At 37.6% G+C, this 20,002-nt stretch overlaps 1 protein-coding gene across 4 annotated transcripts in view; it reads right to left on the bottom strand.

Annotated features, from left to right (window-relative positions):
- The window catches only part of LOC130068934 (potassium channel subfamily T member 2), a 113,792-nt gene extending 94,074 nt beyond the window's left edge, over positions 1 to 19,718 (bottom strand). For 3 of the 4 annotated variants that reach the window (XM_056232590.1, XM_056232605.1, XM_056232611.1), the window contains exon 1: positions 19,243 to 19,718. In XM_056232590.1, the coding sequence (XP_056088565.1) occupies positions 19,243 to 19,331 (89 nt within the window). In that variant the 5' untranslated portion in view covers positions 19,332 to 19,718. The remainder of the gene's footprint in view (positions 1 to 19,242) is intronic. The other variant, XM_056232597.1, reaches the window with a different exon arrangement.
- Between the last annotated feature and the right edge of the window lie 284 nt (positions 19,719 to 20,002).

Raw genomic sequence — 20,002 nt, 5'->3', positions numbered from 1 at the left:
GTAACCATGGCGACAGACGTGGACAACTGGTAGTGCGTAACGTTTAGCGGCACGCAGTTCTTGTTTCGTTCAAACATAGACCATGGCAAGCAGACTTTGGGACAAACAAGGAGAACTAAAATGAGGATCAATATCAGCGTGGCGTTTTTGAGATGCCTAGAGCTCCACGTCCGCGACTAACTTGGACTTGACAGAGCTTCACGAGTCACGACTTGACAGCTTTATTAGACAGGTGAGCAAATGTACTACATACAACAAATCAATGTTATAACGTTAGCTCAACATGATGAAATGTTAGAATATGGTCAGTATGTTATTCTAATGTTGATCTAGCTTACCTTGCTAGTTTCGTATAGAAAACGAACTAACACATAGAATAACGTTATAACTTTCAACACACATTTAAATGCAGTTTAGTGTGATAGTGTTACATTAGACCAAGTGAAGCAGCGCTGCATTACCTCACAAGTTTAATTCGTCTAATAAACTGACCTGTGTGTGTAATCCAGCTCTAAATGTCCTTATTCCTTTCTATTCGCGGGACTCGCGTGTAAGTCCCGCGGATAGTATCACTTACAGTGTTATGAAGCAGGTCGCGATTGCTAAAGAGACGATATCTGTCTCTTTCGCAATCGCGACCTGCTTTGCACTCATCCATAAACATTATTATATCCATCAGCTTGACAGCAAGTCCCATCATTCAGCTGTTCACTGCGTCATACACATACGCCTTTGTTATTGTTGGAAACTGCGCCCTCTTGTGGCGAAAAAACTTACATATTGTATCTTTAAGCTTTACTACAGCGTTAATTCTAAACCAAATGCATCCTATATGAGATTAATCACATATAGATAGGCCTACACAAAATAAACACAATATTACAACTTACATTTGCACAAAACAAGAGGCTGCGAATGCACACGCAAACTTAGTCATGATGAAGATGTAAAATGGTCCGACGCACTCGCTATAGGGATCTCCCAGTCACGTGACCCCTGGCCGCGTGTCAGCCATTTTGACGGAATACATTCGTCAGCTACCAGAGCCCGTCTCTGCAGCTACTCAGTGGGCCCCCCCTAATAATAAATCCATTACCGTGGGTAATATATATTATTAGTATATTATTATACTAATAATATAATTATTATTATATTATTATACTATATTAATAGTATATCACGGTATCACGAGTCCTGATGGGTAATGATGCATGCAAGTAGTTATAAAGTATGCCTTGAGGACCTTGAGTCTGTAATAAAAGTTGTGTATGCAAGGCATATATCATTAATTAAAAGAAGACTGTTCTACTTTAGGAAAAGTGGTTTTATTTAATTTTAAGATATTTAAGTCAGAGTGCTAAATCTTTATTGCATGTGCAAACTTTAAAATCATTCATATTAACAGGTTAATAGATGTTTTTTCTGGGAGTATAATGGGGTTTGGAAATTTTAGAGAAATTCTAAAGGAATGCATTACAATTTAACAAAACCCATTATATTTTAGTCGACTAAAACTAGACCAAAAGTAAAAAAAATTCAGATGACTAAAATATGACTAAAACTAAATGGAATTTTAGTCAAAGGACTATGACTAAAACTAAAACCCATTGTTGCTGTATGTCTTGCAGAAATTAGCTTGAATCTTAACCAAACATTATAATCATAAACCAAAGTGTAATATAAAACTATTTTAGCTTACCTCTGGTTCAGCTTCTGGATATTCATCCACATCTTCAGTCTCTGCTGAATCGGTGTACTGCTACACATCACATTACAAATGTCATTATATGGCTGATATTTTAGGACCTTTTATTTTAGACAAAAATACCCTGTGACACTTTAATCAAACAACATTTAATACTGACCTCACGTTCACTTTCTGTAAATACCAAAAAATCTTCTGAATTGGCTGGTTCCTAAAAAAATATTGTATTAGAGAAGTATTTATCTAGCATGCCATTGCTTGGAAAAATGATTCAAAGACCACATGACTCTTTAAAATGTACATTATAACTAACAATTAACAGGCGTTTCTGTTTATTTGCCAAAAGTAAATTTGACTAAAATCAAACTTTTTTAGCTCAGCAACTTTTTACATAAATTAAATCACACAAACCTGAGATTCCATTTCAGAACATAGGCCTATGTCACCATGTATTGTTTGGGCATCTTTTGCCTAAATGTTTTAAGATAAAAATGGTATAAATAAGTGTTTGTCCACCATAACCTTGTAAAACAAGACAACTAATAACTAACTTATACACTGATGAAAAAAAATGAGTGGGGGTTCAATCTTCAACTGGCTGGCAGGAGCCGCCACTGGCAGGTCATGTGACCTGTCAGTGGCTGGCTGGCAGCTGCCAGTTTGCCAGTGGCAGCTGCCAGTCAGCCACTGACAGGTGCAGTGGCTGACAGTGGCTGGCTATAGTAGTCTATTTGGCAAGTTTCAGAAACCATCGATTTTGGACAGTTTTTGTGTTTTGTGTTCCTCCCTTTCTAGCTCATTTATTATGAATCTGTTGATATGAATAATGTTCTTTAGTATGATTGCTGTTTTGTGAACTGTTATCCCAATATAACCAGTCAAATGGCCGTGATCAGACTGGCAGCTACAGACGCTCGCTGGACGCTCATCCAGTCAGCCGCGGCTGAGACTGCGAGTCTAACGCGTCGCCTGACACTCTCGCTTCAAGGAAATACATTGTTTTCTTTTTATAAATATAATGCCATGCCTTTATTCTTGTGGAGGAATGATGTTTTAGGGACTGTTATCCCAATATAACCAGTCAAATGGCCGTGATCAGACTGGCAGCTACAGACGCTCGCTGGACGCTCATCCAGTCAGCCGCGGCTGAGACTGCGAGTCTAACGCGTCGCCTGACACTCTCGCTGCATGGAAATAAATTGTTTTCTTATTATGAATATAATGTCATGCCTTTATTCTTGTGTATGATTGATGTTTTGGGGACTGTTATCCCAATATAACCAGTCAAATGGCCGTGATCCGACTGGCAGCTTACAGACGCTTGCTCGACGCTCATCCAGTCAGTCGCGGCTGATAGTGCGAGTATAACACGTGACCTGCCAGTGGCGGCTCCTGCCAGCCAGCTGAAGATTGAACCCCCACTCGCCATTTGACTGGTTATATTGGGATAACAGTTCACAAAACAGCAATCATACTAAAGAACATTATTCATATCAACAGATTCATAATAAATGAGCTAGAAAGGGAGGAACACAAAACACAAAAACTGTCCAAAATCGATGGTTTCTGAAACTTGCCAAATAGACTACTATAGCCAGCCACTGTCAGCCACTGCACCTGTCAGTGGCTGACTGGCAGCTGCCAGTGTCAGACTGGCAACTGTCAGTGGCAGACTGGCAGCTGCCACTGGCAAACTGGCAGCTGCCAGTGGCAGACTGGCAGCTGCCAGTGGCAGACTGGCAGCTGCCAGCCAGCCACTGACAGGTCACGTGACCTGCCAGTGGCGGCTCCTGCCAGCCAGTTGAAGATTGAACCCCTACTGAAAAAAATTACAAGCTTAAGTTAGCATGAAATTGAAGTTGTGTGGCGCTTCATGTGGTGCTTAATGAGGTCCAGCTGCCTCTCTCTGGACATAATTATGTTTATGGACAGGGTTTGGGAGACTTTTCAAGCTCCATTCATTACATACAGAACGTGGCTGTTTGATTGGATAGTGAAAATTATTTTCATATTTCACATTTTTATTTCACTAAAATAAACAAACAGATAAATTGTTTACAGTAACATTAAAAAAATATGATCAATTTAGATTTTTTTTGCTGACTCAAAAATATAGCACATGAAATCAACCACAAAACATTTTTATTGATTCATAAACAATACACATTGTATTTTAACAACTGATGATTTTCGTGGATATCAATGTAACCTAATGCCTCTACAATATTTACCTGCAACCTGCGCCTTTTGGTAGTTGCAGGCACCTCGGCCTCCACGTCCAAAAGATACTTCTTGTATGGGCCTCGCTGCGCCATTATCAGGTCAATTTGATTTAACAACTGTTTAACATTTTCTAAAAAATAAAAAAAAAATAGTAAAGAAAAATTAGGCACAGAGGTATCGCTAATAAACGAAAAATTTCGACTGTCGTCATTTAGGCCTAGCTAACATATTAACGTTACTCACCTTCATGTCGTCCACGCCCGTATTGCTGGATTAGCTTACTGATTTAAGTTGACAAGACATTGTTCCACGGCAATGTTCCGATTTTAAAAAAAGTAAATGAGAAGTGATGAGTAACGTTACCCGTAAATAGAAGTTTTGTATGAAATATTTGATACGTAGACAAGAGCTTGAGTAGGTAGCAGTAGTGCGCTCACAGTTCAAAACGAAAAGTGCGCGAAATACATGTATACGTACTACGTACTGGCGTGTATGCGTACTCACGTGACGTTGCGTGCGTAACGGCGTAAAAAATAACGGACGGTTAGGTTCCAGTATCCACTTCCAGCTTGCTTAGCCTTTATTCCTTTCTTTTACTGTCTAGTCTATGCTTTATTCAGATTAATTTGTCGGAAAATGGATGTGTCAAATTTCCACTGCCTTTTTTCATTTTTTGAAGAGGGGTCGTTTGCTGTAGGGGACCTCAAGTGGGTAAACCTGAGTGGTTGCGGAGTTTCTAGGGACAAATTGAACCCACAAGAGTGGAAAAAAGATACCGTGGTAACGGTGAGATGGCCTGCCAAAAAGGGCCAGTCTCAACTCTACCCTGCGAGAATTCTTAAAATGTCAGGTAAGTTTTGGACCTCAGTGAAAACTCTGTTAAAATGTTTATTTTACTCGCTAACTAACTTTATTTTACTTCCCAACTAACATAGCAGCTAATACGCGTAACGTTAACTGTTAGTCATTGCTAACCTCTGAGGACGGTGGACCTTATTCACTCACATGTAAATTTTTGGTCAGCTATATACTTTCTTACTGTAGGTATGTTTTTATATGTACAAAACGGTGCTTTTATGAAATTAAAATAAAACTTTTGCCCATGAGGCGTCAAAAATGGACCTAAACTAAGAGAGTGACGTCACACAGGAACGATAAATACAGGCTATATAAATATAGCGTGAAAAGCTTTTAAGTGGACAAATTCAAATACATTTTTTGTGTGTCTTTATGCAATCAAACAAACTGTGTTTGAGACCAAAAATAACTCTAAATAAAGTCTTCAAGTTGTATTGAGAAAAACTGTCACTGACTTGTATCAATTCTAACAGTTTTATCAAACCCACACAGATTCTGCTCTGTCAAATGCTTAAACAATTAAACCACTTTTAGTAGAGGTTTGTAATTTTGCACACAATTTATTTTCCAAACAGCTGATAAGCTCAGTCTAATCAAATTAAGAGATGAACTTGTACAGGGCTATGAAAGTGAAGAGGACTGTGGTCGTGGAAAAAGGAAGAGAAAACCTCTTTGCATCTCTTCTGATGATGAAGAGCCTGAGGAGAAGGAAATAATTAAGAAAAAGGTATGTATCATGTGTTCAAAATAGTAGTCAATTAAATTTTATATAATTTAACCTGTATTGTAATAACTCTGCTAAAAAAAAAGTTATATACTGTGCTCTTCTACACTTTTAAGCCTGAAAAGAGGCCTAGTCTCTTATCAAAACTGCTGGAAAAGCGCAAGGAGCAATTAATTGTAAGTGAATGCATCATGATTTAGTGCATGATTATAGCTATTGTTGTAAATGGGTACATACATTGCAACAGTTTGTACTACCAATTCATCAATTATGCGTTTAGGACAATACAGCTGTACAGGAATGCACAAATTGCTGTGCCTTGAAAGAAAAAATAAAGCAGCTGGAAGAAGACAACAGAAGAGTACTTGTTCACTTGGACACCATAAATGGTAAAAAAAAACATTTCAGGTCTTCTTTGTAGTCTATGTAAAGATAGTGCATTGGTATAATTGATAGAGATTTATAGGGTGTTTTAGCTATCCGATCATGAAAAGATCAGGTGTAAATGCTCTCATTCAAAGCAGATTTAAATCCGATCGCTCAAACCACTTCAGGAGGGGGTCTGGGCCGCATTCTAGAAAAAAATGGTATAAATGCATCTGGTTGATGAATCTGCATATCTTGTCTTCCTCCCAACAATGCTGAAAAATAAACATGTGAGAGCGTGTTATAGGCTATATGTCGTGTAATAATGCACAATTTATGAATCTCTGTTTTAGAGTTGAAGAGCATGGTGTGTGCAATGAAGGGGGGCTTAGAAGAAAGAAGCACCCCTGCAAAACATCAAAAACCAGCCATACTTGCACATCCTCCACACTCATCGCAAGACAACCAAGTGAGGATGGACCCCCTTGAGGAGGATGTAAGTTTAGTTGTTGTTTTAAAGCACAATTGGTTGATAAAATAAATTTGTGAAACCTGGGTACATTTCCTACCATTTTGTCATAAGGGTTCAAATATTTTGGCATAAATTTAATCTTTCATTAAGTAAAAACGTGGCCAGGTACTGGATTTTCAATTTTTTAATTTTTTTTTAACTTAGGCCTTGAACATAGAGATACATTTAGCTGTATACATAAAAATGTTGTATCGTATCGCTGTTTCTTAGGTTTCTTAGGTTGTTTTATCTGTGTTGCCAGAATATGATGTGCAGTTTTCCAAAACACAATAACATTTTTGTTGCCTATTCTTATTGTAGAAGTTTGAGTGGAATTTTATTTACTGAATGATATTGCTTGGTATTGGGAGCACAGTTGTTTTATTTACAGAACTAAAGAATAGCACTTATCGCCCTTACATTTTCCCCAGAGATGTTAAGACATCCAGTTTTGTATTACTATAAATGAATTTTAGCTGTTAAATATGTTTCCATGTGTCACTCTTCACAAATCCCAGTAGCTCATGCAGTAAATGGCTGATTCAGGTGTTTGAAAAGCAACAAGTGCCTCAAGCACATACAAACACAACATGATTTTAATAATGTATTAGTAAATGTTGAAATTAACATTAGCGAATATTAATAAATGCTGTAGAAGTATTATTCATTTTTAGTTCATGTTAACTAAAGTAGTTAACTAATGTTAACTAATGAAACCTTATTGTAAAGTGTTACCGTTTTTTTAAATGTCATTTTGGATGTTCTACTATTATTTTTTTTATGTTTTAGGTGCCCATTGCTGATGGCGTTACAGTGAACCAAATACAGCTTAAGCGATGCAACCATCAGCGACCTACAAAACTTGTGTGTGATCTGCTTGGGGTGATGTTCACACAGGAGGAGCTGTCAACACACTCCTTAACTGGATTAAAGGGAGGTGCATCAGAGAGTGTGAAACCTTGCTTGGATAAGAAGCATGTCAATGCCATTTTTGGTATGATACTTCTCACATTATTTTTTTATTCATTATATTGTGTACAGTTGTGTTAATTGTCACTAAATATTTCTCATAATTGTTTTTAATTAATTTTTTTAGAGTACACTTTAAAGAAGTTTCCATCTGCAAATATTAATGAGCTAAGAGTGGCAGCAAGAAACAAACTAAACAATGCAAGCAAGCTGTACAGGAAGGGGTAGGTTAAGACGGCAATTTGTGATCTTGGGCAAGGTGATAGAATATTTGCCTTCCTATTATGTGAGTTTGAGCTGGTTCTAGCTGTTTGGCCGAGCAATGGAAGACAAGGGTATAATTTCAAATCACAAATATGTATAGAAGAAAAACAAAATCTCAATGTCAGATTTTTCCAAGACATAAAGCAAAATTTGCCTGTGAACGCTTTATATAAAGACAATATAGTTAGGTCTAAATCTGGGTGATCACTTATATCAATGTTATATGTAAGCAATAAGGTACGAGAGGCTGTGCTGTATCGTGAAAAGGATTGGAACTAACCGTTTTATAAATATCATTATATCGTCCAGCCATAAAACTAACACCTAGTTTTTGTCAGTTTTCTTTTAAAAACATTGATTATGCTTAATAAACCAATAACGCATGTCGGAGTAAGGTCGACCTTTTAGTTTTTCGTCTCTTACTACGATTTCGTGCAGTATGTAAGCGCATTAACCTGAAAAAAAAATTGTTTTGTGACCTCTGCTTTATGCTGATGTATTGTGTGTTTGTGTATTTACAGATCTTACCAAATTCTGGACGAGGAGTAAAGAAAGGATGTTGGATGCAACTTCTGACTTTTCTAAAAATCTATTTGTAAAGCTTCTATTTTAATCTATTTTAATTCTAATCTATTTACCTGCTTATCTCTTTAGTGCATTAAATGTTATTACTTTGAACACTTAACAAATGTCTCTTACTGGGGTCCAAGCAGATGGGAAAAGGTAACAATGCTCAATACTACTGCCAAATCTTGTAATGTAAGCCTGTATAGGTTCATTAGTCAATTTGGGTAAATTTTTCCCCTTTTAATTTTATTGGTTTGTATCTGACAAATTTTACGAATCAGAAATCATTAAATAACGTGACAAGACTAAAATAAAGTTTGAATATACATCCAAATAAAAACCAAACTTGGACCAAAATTCAAAAAGTGTTAGGTAAGTTTTCAATCACATTTGCATCTTCAAACTGTCATTTCAACTTGTGGTTCAAATTCTAACTATTACCTTTAAATAACATTAATGAATATGGTACATAATCAATCATTTTGTTTAAAACCTTTTTTCCAGCATACTACACACCTATGAAAAAAATTATTGGACCTGAAGAAAAGTGAGTTCTAATTCAAATGAAATTTGTACAAATTATTATTATTATTTTTTTTACTTTTGTCAAACTAGTTTTAGTTTAACTTCCCAAATAAAATATGGATAAACATCTATATATGAAGTATTTGACTATGATCCCATGTCACACTTGGTGACATATATAGTGAGACGATCTGCACTAAGCCAAATCTCAATGTTGATTTGTTTTTCTTCTCAATTCACGTTTGATCTCATCTCACTGTGAAAAAGTTACTACAATCGACAGGTGTCAAAAAAATGGCCTGAGAAAGACGAGTTCTCATGGTTGAAGCCGGTGCCTGGAAATGTAAAACTTTTCACCTTCACCTTCTGTGTGTAAAGCAGGTAAATGTGAGATTGCACAATGATAAATTGGAAAACTGGATGCTGGTGGTGAATGGAATGTTTCCACTTACAGGTGAGAGGACTGATGGATGATACGGTGGGTGACGAGGCAGATAAACACAGGTGGGAATGGATACACGGTGGAATGACGATACACTGGAGAAGGAACGAGGAGAAAGCTGGGAGATTGCTGGATGCGATAAGGTAACGAGACCGGACAATGAGCTGGGGTAAGGTGTGTGTATTTATGGCAGGTGTGAGTAATCAGTATTCGGGAGAGGGAGTGCGCTGTGATTGGCTGGTGTGAGAACCTGGCAGATCTATAACCAATAGAAATTGAATTTGAATCTAAAATTGTTTTCCGTATTGTTAATATATTAACAATACGGAAAACAGAATTAGTTCACCTGAAAATTCTATCAGTAATTACTCACTCAATGAAGTAAGTCGCTCTGATGAATGAACTCACTCGAGGCCCACACAGAAGAAAATGAATAGTTGAATAAAGTTCGTTATTTATGTTTGTTTTTGCACACAAAAAATATTCTCGTCGCTTGATAAACTTGAGTTTGAGCCACTGTAGTCACTTGGACTATTTTAACGATGTCTTTAATAATTTAATAATTGCCGGCAGATGAGATTACCTAGCAGCCTATGGAGGAGTGATCCAGCTCTCAGATTTCACTAAAAATATCTTCATATATGTTCATATATGTGTTCCGAAGATGAATGAAAGTCTTACGGGGTTGGAGCGACATGAGGGTGTGTAATTACTGACAGATTTTATTTTTGGGTGAACTAATAACCCTTTAAGCATTACATTTAATGACTTTGGACAACTTGTGACTGGCAAAAATGTAATTTCTAATTATCATCTTCTTTAATACAGACAAGAGAGAGTGTGAAACCATCCGCTGTTTTCCAGGTAAATAGTGAAGTCATAGTGAATGCCATTAATAAACATATAATGATTATATGGTATGTACTGTATATCTAAATATTATGCCTTTTATGTTCCCCCCCAACCCCCCCCAGTCTGCCAGAAAGACCTGTCCAATCTATACCAACATGAAAAAAGGAATTCTTGGACTGGAAGAAAGTGAGTTCTATTGGCAATTCAAGTGTATTAGTGGTAAATACATTTACAAACCAATGCATTTTTGTAAGTATTTTGTAGAGCCAATCTTTTTTTGCCACTCATGTTACGGAAGTAAAGTTTCTTGATTATTACGCAGAAATGAGAGTATAGTTCCTAGCCATATCAGCCTAGAAAATCGCAACTTCACATTTTCTGTCGGTCTTAGTGCACGATGTAACTACAGAAGAGTCAAGTTTTAAATAGGAAAAATATCGAAACATTTTGGTCTTTTTTTTTTTTTTTTAGAAATGCTAATGGTCTTGCCCACTTCAATGATGTATGCTAAGCTATGCTAAAAGTGGTACCGTCAGAACCGGAGATCGGCTGAATGGATTCAAAAACGGTAAAACTCAACAGTTTAACTCTGGGGGAGTTGTAAAATGAGCCTATTTCCAAAAAAAGTGGAGTATCCCTTTAAAACTGTAAAAGGAATAAAAAAATCACCATAAAATAGGTCCACATGCGATGTTTTCCAGGTTCAAACAATACAATAGCTTTGGGTGAGAAAACCCCCTTTCTTGATTTATCTGTCTGGGTATTTCTCAATTCTTTATTATTCATGCATTTAAGATTTAATTAAGTGTCTAGAGCTCTATCGCTTTGTTGGTTACAGATGTCTCTACTCAAACCAATACTTTCTCCATCTCTTGTGTCCTTTATTTCAACCCTTTTTCTCTTTCGTGAAATATATGAAACTAGTAGTTTTTGTTTTGTTTAACCTTTCAAGAATATAAGTATATAATATAAGAATACACTCAGCTGATCATATAATATACATTCTTTCTGATTGGCTTTTGGAGCCCTAATAATTTATGGGTTATTTATGAAAACACTGGCTGAATGGACATTATTACATGTCTATAATGTGTTAATGTGGTGTGTATTCTTCTCATTTTAGCTCCTGCGTCCATTTGGGCTGAAGGTCGAGACAGAACCAAACCAAAGCTGGACTGTAACCTACTGGCCTCTATGACAGACTCATACTGACAGCTACTGGCATGGATGCTGCATCACATGTTTTTCAACAAAAACTTTTTCACCTAGAATTTAAAGTGTTGAGTATTCATTTGGCCTTCATCGGCCTCCGTGAGGAGACTCCATGTCTTCATCTCTTGTGAGTGGATATCATTTAAAATATTCTTAAAAGAACTGCTCGTTTCTTCTGAATTTATTTTGTAGTATATGTAAGAATTTTCCATTATAAGAAAATAAACTTTTAGTAATGTTTTTAAGTAATAAAGTAATTAATTGTTAAGTAATGTTGTTGTAATCCTGTTAATGTATGTACAGTATAAATTGCAAACATGCTTGAGTTAGGCATGTGTTTACAGGTTATAGACATTTTAGAGGAGGTGGATGCTGTGTATTTAAAGGTGCTCTAAGTAATGTTTATTTGTACAATATGTCATTTTTGTATATTCATCATTATTACACTGGAACAAATTAAAAAAAAATTATTTGTAAATTAGCAACTTAATTTAACCATTGCACAGCACCACTTTATCACCAATATTTTTTTTTACAACTTTTTAGTTTATTGTTTTGTCACATGTGAGAACAAATGCAAGTTTATATTTTCTTTCAGATTATGTAATTTCTGTAATAAAGTCTGTATCATATGGTAACTTCTTTCTGTTGTTATTTTGTAGATGTTTTTTTGTAACTAAATGGCTTAAATGTAATTCAAGACAATTTTGTAAAACAATGGCTACACTGTGGCAATACAACCAATGTATTGTACATGATCCATGGTTTTTACAACCATGGTTTGCTCCAAAAACCATGGTTACTACAGTCATGGTTACTATGGTTTTACTGTAGTATTACTACAACATAACTGTAGTAAAACCATGGTATCAAAACCATGGTTTTTAAAAATACCAGTTACTACAGTCATGGTTACTATGGTTTTACTGTAGTATTACTACAATATAACTGTAGTAAAACCATGGTATCAAAACCATGGTTTTTACCAGTTACTATAGTCATGGTTACTATGGTTTTACTGTAGTATTACTACAATATAACTGTAGTAAAACCATGGTATCAAAACCATGGTTTTTAAAAACCATGGTTCGCACCAAAATACCACGGTTACTACAGTCATAGTTAACTACAGTTTTACTATAGTAAAACCATGGTTAATTTTCGTAAGGGTATACACCACTGAAAACATAGTTATGGATTTTATATTGCATCTGTCAATAGATCCTCAGAAATATTACACAATGCACCTTACATAATATAATAATAGTAATCAGCTGATTGTCTCACGAACGTAACCAGCACATTCTCCCCACAAAGCAAACCCATAATACAGCGAGGGAGAAGAACCACATGAAACTATGCAACTATTTTTTTTTTCTAACAGGGTAGTAAAAGTTTAGCTGGCTAATATGAGCTGTTACTGTGGCTGAGCTGGTTAAAGCGTTAAGCCTTGTTTAAACTCGACGCGTCCGCATGAGGCCATCCTTAAAAATATTCTTGTTTGCCGTAACCCGACCGACCCTGTCAATTTAGGACCGACCCAATTTTTTATTTTTTTTCCTTTTTAGTCCGACCGACTTGCCGGTTGTAAACTTGCATTAAGACCGACCGATTTTTTTTTTACTCTTCAAACAACTAATACAAATGCAATAAAATATCAATTATATTATAGTAAGTATTGTGAATATAAATTGCATAGGCTACGTTCTTTCTTTTAAATAAAAACCCGTGGCGTCATATATGATGATTATGTTTACACCATTGGTTTACGCATGTCACACTATGGTCTGTGCGTTCGCTTCGTTTCATTCACGGTCAATGGTTCGCGCTCGGTGATGATGGCTGCGGCGCGGCTGCTTGTGAAATACGTTTGTATGAGCCTAAACATTTAGGCGCTCATTATTCGAAATTCTTAATGGTCAAATAGGGAATAGATGTTAACGGCCTTTTCTCGGAGCGCGTCCAGCTCGTCACGATATGGCCGCCGCGAACGCGCGTCACACAGCAACGGCAGGCTCTGACAAACACACATAAGTATGGGAAGCCAAACACACCGAAAGTGGGAAGAAACGGCGCGGTGTTATAGAGTTCGCGCAGCGCGGACATGTAATCTGTGCGGCTCAATGGACCGAGACGCGCGAGCCGCGACAGACTCGACAGCGCAGGGAGGAAGTGTTTGCTTGCGGGACCTAATCTCACCAGCGCCGCGCTGACCAATAAAACAACACATCCCATAACGAAATGTACTAAATTACACTAAAGAAAATCGACCATTCCATAATATGTCAGGACTACTTAATATAGTTTCTACAATGCGCCTAGCCATTTGACCTCACTGATTTCCGTTAATAATAGCAGATGTTTATGGGTCCAATTTCAACGAATAGTGCCAAATGCGCTGTTTTATTTGTCGGCGCGGCGCTGGTGAGATTAGTCATTTTAATTTATTTGTTTCCCTCTGAAAACCCAATCCTTTTCCCCAAATGAATGCAGCTGGAATTAATGCAATAAACATGTTTTTTGACAAAGATTTCAAATTGTTTGTTATCTTTTTGATTCTGCCTATTTTTTTCCAAATGAATGCAGCTGGAATTAATGCAATAAATATGTTTTTTTTACAAAGATTTCAAATTGTTTGTGGTCTATAACCTGTATCAGAATGAGATTCGCAATGGTGCGCCCAAAGGCATGGGTTGAAGACACAAATTTGTTTAAATTCATACCGACGTAATCACCATGACCAAAATTGTCCTTTTTTTTTCCATTGAATTTTGGAAAAAAAAAAATATAGACCTACCTACCGACCCTTTTTTTTTTTTTTTTTTGCTGTTACTGCAAACCAAAATATTTTTAAGGATGGCCTGAGCCCAAAGGTGCGCGCGGCAAAAATGACATGATTGTGACAGCGCGCGCGCCTCCGCATCCCCTAGACACCACTTACTACACACAATAGGCTTTTTTTTCTCTGATTTTGGAAACTCGATCGACTTAAAATGCTTCCAAGATCGACGGGTTGGTGATTCCTGTAACTGTTTTACGGTCAATGACAAGAGTAGCCTACTAATCAGCTGTCTCACGAACTTAACCAGCACATTTATCCCCACATAGCAAAGCCATAACACAGCGAGGGAGAAGAATTAAGTTACATGAAACAATCCAACTACATATTTACACCACTGACAAGGGAAAAGTCACTACTCACGGTGTTTATGACTAGCTTCTTCTAGCTTCCTGCGGCTTCTCTTTCAATGTAGTGACGAAACGCGCTCTGTAACGCTGTTTGTTCGCTGTCGGCTACGGTAGAAACATGACGTCACAATATGGCGACCTTCATAGAAGGGGATTCCCGCGCCTATGTAGATATAAATGCCTCATTCTAAGGTAATAAAAACATTACGGTTTATTAAGTAAGTTCTTTATACACCACTGAACACATAGTTATGGATGTCATATTGCATTTCTGTTAATAGATACTCAAAAATGTTACACATTGCACCTTTAAAATAGCTTGTATGTAACTCTACACCCTTGCCCCATTTAGTATACGCGGTTCTGTGAATATGCAAATCATCCCCGCCTCCACTCACTCGCACCAGCTCAGAGATCCACTCGTTGACCATCACACGTTGACCTGATTGGTTACAATAGTTTGTGACGTCAGAAACACCAGCGATTTCAATCCGTGTTTTTGAGACTGTCTTTGGTTCACTGCAGTTTTAAAGAGAAAATACTCAGCAATGGTGTTCACATGAATTTGTACATGATTTGTCTTAAAGCATATTAAAAGCACATAGACATATAAACAACATTAAAAGCTGGGTTTTCACCACAGGGGGACTTTAAAAGTCAATGGGTTCAGGGGAGGCAAGAGAGACGCAGCGTCCCGCTGTAACTTTAGCGGCTGGTGTCGCTGTTGGACAGTGTTACTTTAGAAAAGCGAGTGGCTATACACTTTTTAGTGTCACATTTTGTGATATTTGTTTCAATTTTGTAATATGTACTATTTTCTCATCCAATTTTTTGAGGAGGCGCTGCCTCCCTTGCCTTCTCGCAGGAAACGCCCCTGAAATATATGGATGGAAAAGAGCAGATTCAGATTCAGATTCAGAACAGATTCTTTCATGCTGCAATAATAATCTGGAATCCTTTAATGCTAACATTCTGTTTACACTGGCATAAAGTGATTTGCCTACTTGCACTTTGCCTTTACAAGGTCTTTAATTCAGAGCCGAAGGAGCCAGACATCCTTATTTTTGAGTCCTCAAGGAGCCAGGTTGAGCAGGTTAATGTTTCTCTCTCTCTCTCTCTCTCTCTCTCTCTCTCTCTCTCTCTCTCTCTCTCTCTCTCTCTCTCTCTCTCTCTCTCTCTCTCTCTCTCTCTCTCTCTCTCTCTCTCTCTCTCTCTCTCTCTCTCTCTCTCTCTCTCTCTCTCTCTCTCTCTCTCTCTCTCTCTCTCTCTCTCTCTCTCACACACACACACACACACACACACACACACACACACACACACACACACACACACACACACACACACACACACACACACACACACACACACACACACACACACACACACACACACACACACACACACACACACACACACACACACACAGAATTGGATTGTAAGCTTTATGCAGTGAGAGTGTTCAGTGGGTTGTCTGAACAGGAAACAAGCTTCTCTATCTTTATCAGCTGTACTACAAAACGCATCCACAGGGAGAGCGACAGACCAGTGTTTTCCACCCCCGCACGCACTCTGATACGCAAATAACATAATCAATCCCCAGTTGGTGAGAGTGATTAGATATGATTTCAGTAATGAGATCCCTTTGAAACTGTCAAATGGAGGCTGTTTCAAATGTGGAATTATCACCTGAAGTAGTTGCTCCATTTAAGAAGACATGTCCCCTACTTTTAACCCCCTTACGAATGAGCGCTCGCCAATTAGTGCATTTTAAACGCCCACTCAGGAAGACCAGAAGCGAGGGAGAAAACTCATTCTTATCTTTCTAAAGGACTAAAGTGTTTCGGTCCTCCGTCCTCACCTAGCAACGGAGTGTCAAGCATAAAATGCAGATTTTTATGTTCCACTATCTGGCTAAATGGCATATTTAGCTAATGTGTACCTTTAAGTGCTGTGGCTCTCACAATATACCACTGTATCACAGGTAAATTGACATCATTAAAGAAAGCGTTAAATGCTCAGTAGATTTGCTACAGTTGGCAAATTATAAATGACAAATCTTGTTAAGTGATTGATATAGTCGATATATTAGGACTGTCAAAAATAACATTCATTTCTGTCCCCGACTTCCTATGTTGTCTATGAAAGCCTGTAGACTGATTTTGATGGGAAAGACTGCAGGGAAAATCCAAAGGATGTGATAATTTATGAAAGAGCCATTCTGTACTGCTTTCTTAATTGTTTACTCACCGCTGTCTTTTTTGTCGTGCGTTTATTTACATATTCATCTAAGCAGCGAGGACGGCGTCTGGATGTTCGCTAACAGTATATCACTGCAAAGGTATTTCCAACTTCTTTTTACTTCTAAGCGAAGTAGGAAAAATGACTTAGTCATGAGTATATCGGGGAATTGAATCACGTTCAGTCTCTTGTACATTACGCGAATATCCTCGTAAGCACAGTATTAAAAAAGTTAAGAAGTGTTAAATGAACGTAAAGAGTAAAGAATCGGATGCTTGTCAGATCCGCGTCATGTGCGTCGGGTCTTAAAGTGACAGCAGTCTAATATACCTGCTACAGACCGCTGATCAAAGAACAAAAGAAAAGAGAAAATGCTCACTCACTGCTCTTAACTGAATAACTTTGTAGGTTTCCTCTATATTGTACATAAACAGTGTAGACCATAGAGTGTTACTTTACATTTTATTACTTTATTCAGTTTCTGTAGTATTTCTTACCTGAATATTACTGTTAGACCTACCTGAAAAACTTAAGGGCCCACTGAAATGCCTTGGAATGCGCAGCTTTGAATGATGCGTTGACGTAATTTCCACTGAAACAGGAAGCTAAGGCGGGACATATTGAATTCCCCCTCCCCCTTTTCAAACAGCCAATAGCGTTTAGTTTACCTCACAGACTGCAAGTCGTACTTGACAGCACCATAGCCCTGATGATACGTTAGATTCAATAGTAGAGGTGTGAATAAATTCTAGCCATTTAATTCTTAACCAACGTACAGTTGGTAAACAGAATAAAACTCGAGCATTCGAGCAAACGAACACACATCTCCAACCCATATTGCTCCGTGACATGTTAACTTTGCTTTGGCCGGTGTTATTTATAGCATAGGGGACGGGACGAAGAGAGAATTTGATTGGACAGAAGATGTGATGAGAAGCTGAAGTCTGCGGTGATGTCATAAAAATCCAGATTAATTTTAACAGAAGTGAAAGACTAAGTTTTGAATGCTTATATCTCCTAAATGTGAATTGTATCATTGTTTTGGAACACACCAGCTTATTGATAACCTTAAGGCTAACATATTCATACTAAAAGCTAAAAAAAAAACTTACATTTTGATTTCAGGGGGCCTTTAAAGCACTGTTTGTATCTTTATTATGTTGTATTTGTGCTATTGCTTAATTGTTTTTGCTTTTTTTGTCTATTAAAATGTTTGAACTTAATATTAGTTAGGCTAGTGTTTTTTTTTTCTTTTCTTTTTTTTCTTTTTGTGCGCTAAAAATTGGAATTGAGAATTGGGAAATGTAACCAGTAAATAAAATGTTGGTGTTGAATGGCTTTACTCATTTCATCCCCGGAAATTGAGAAGAAGAAAAAAATCTATTTAATATAGACATCCGTGGCAGTGTTGGTATTTGGTGATACCTCAGCAAACACAGAAAGGGGGAAGGGTTGAGGGGGAGAGGACGAAATAAGAACGTTCTAGTAACATTCTATAGGTTTTTTTTTTTACAACCTAAAGAAAACCTTCCCAGAACAGTTCATGTAGGTTATTTATAGGATTTATTTTATAACCTATAGAACCTTTCCAGAACGGTCCCTGCAGGTTGTTTTTAACGTTAAAACGTGAAGGTTTGGGGAACGTTCTGCAAACCTAAAAAGACATTCTATTTCCATAACAAAAACTTTCTTGGCTAACCAAAAACAAACGTTACAAATACATGTTTTGGGAATGTTCCCAGAATGTTCTGGGAACCTAGAAATAACGTTCCCAGAACATTCTGGGAACCTAAAAAACTAATGTTCCCAGAACATTCTGGGAACTAAAATTTGTTAGCTGGGACTGGCCTTCTTTACATAGTAAATCTAAATCTAAATATTTACATATACATGGAAATTTCAATATACCATCTTCATGTTTCCACATTAATTTGGAGACTCGATGCATGACACTCACTCAGTGCTGTAACCTGCTACATTGAATTAAATAAACAGGTGATATCATCTGAGGTGTGCAAAACATCATCACATTATAGACACTAGATATGACACAAGCATGCACAAACCCACATATTTGTCAGTTCATCTTTTTCTGCTTTTGTCGTCTGTAAAATGGCTGTTGAAGAGATCAAAATGTGAGCAGGCTGTATCAAAGCCTGCATAAAACAACTACGCATACCCTATGCCAGGATAAACACGCAGACTAGAGCTAGCTAGCTAGACAAGACACAAGGTGCTTAGTAAGTTTTAAGACACAGCCAGACTGTAAAATAGTACTGACACTGATATTAGTTGGCTACGGTCATAATACTAATTTTAATTCTAAAACTAGTACCAGTATTGCATTCAAATGACCTTATTAATACCAATAACCAATATCAGTAGGTTACTGTACTAATACTCTACTGCCAATTGGAATTTCTATACTACTCTCAATCCAATGCTAATACTATGGCTTTTACTAATACTCACACTCATACTATTAGGCTACAATTGCCCATAATTCTATAATAATTCCCTGTGCATTGCTCGCAGGCAGCTATTTCAACTGGAAGCACGTATGTAAACATTTAAGCTGGGAGTTGAAGTTGCTGTACCTGTCGTCCGCCTGCCAGTCCCCGAGCAACAGGTCTCGGAACCGGTACCGCGGCGGCAGCGGCAGAACCTCCTTCTCCAGCTCCACCATGGTCGACACAAATCAACCCGGGGTGGAAATTAAAACGCCTTCGCCCTCGTTTGTCCCTCCGCTGTGATTGTTTCAGTTCGCTCACATATAAAGTGTTGTCATCACTCAGTAACGGAGACACGGATCCACTATCACAGCAGCGACTGAGCAACTGGTGCCTCCCCGAGCTGAGCTCACAAAACACTGAGCGCCTGCCTGGACATCCTGCTCGACTGCTAAGCGGTTTCACATCAGCTGTAACTGTTGCCAGTTATTGCTGCTGCAGTGCATTGTTTCACCAGTGTCCTTAATTGATTGAAGCATGTGTGGAAAGTTCATTTATTATTCATTACTTGCAAGCCGCCTGAAGTAATTTCGTCTGCTGCGTTGTTGTGAAATGCATGAGAGAGCGACAAGTCCACTCATATACTGGAACTCAATCAAAGCTAACTGTCAATCAAAAATTAGTTGCCTAATGTAGGTAATGAAAATCCCATCTCCATCAATGCCATAAATTATTAATTTTTACATCAGCTTTACCAAAAATAGTGCAGCGAATTTACCCACTTAATAAGCAGTGCATAAAGTGAGGGGGAACACCTGTTGCAGTGTTTGACATGCTCTATCCGCATGCATATTCAGTTAGCATAATAATGCAATCAAAATCAAAGAAGTCAAATTTCCACGCTGGA

The sequence above is a fragment of the Rhinichthys klamathensis genome, unplaced genomic scaffold, assembly GCF_029890125.1.
Source record: "Rhinichthys klamathensis goyatoka isolate OS25496 unplaced genomic scaffold, OSU_Roscu_1.1 h1tg000015l_1, whole genome shotgun sequence".
NCBI classification, from domain to species: Eukaryota; Metazoa; Chordata; class Actinopteri; order Cypriniformes; family Leuciscidae; genus Rhinichthys; species Rhinichthys klamathensis.
Note: the sequence above shows the minus strand (reverse complement) of the source record. Positions and strands in the feature narration are given on the sequence as shown.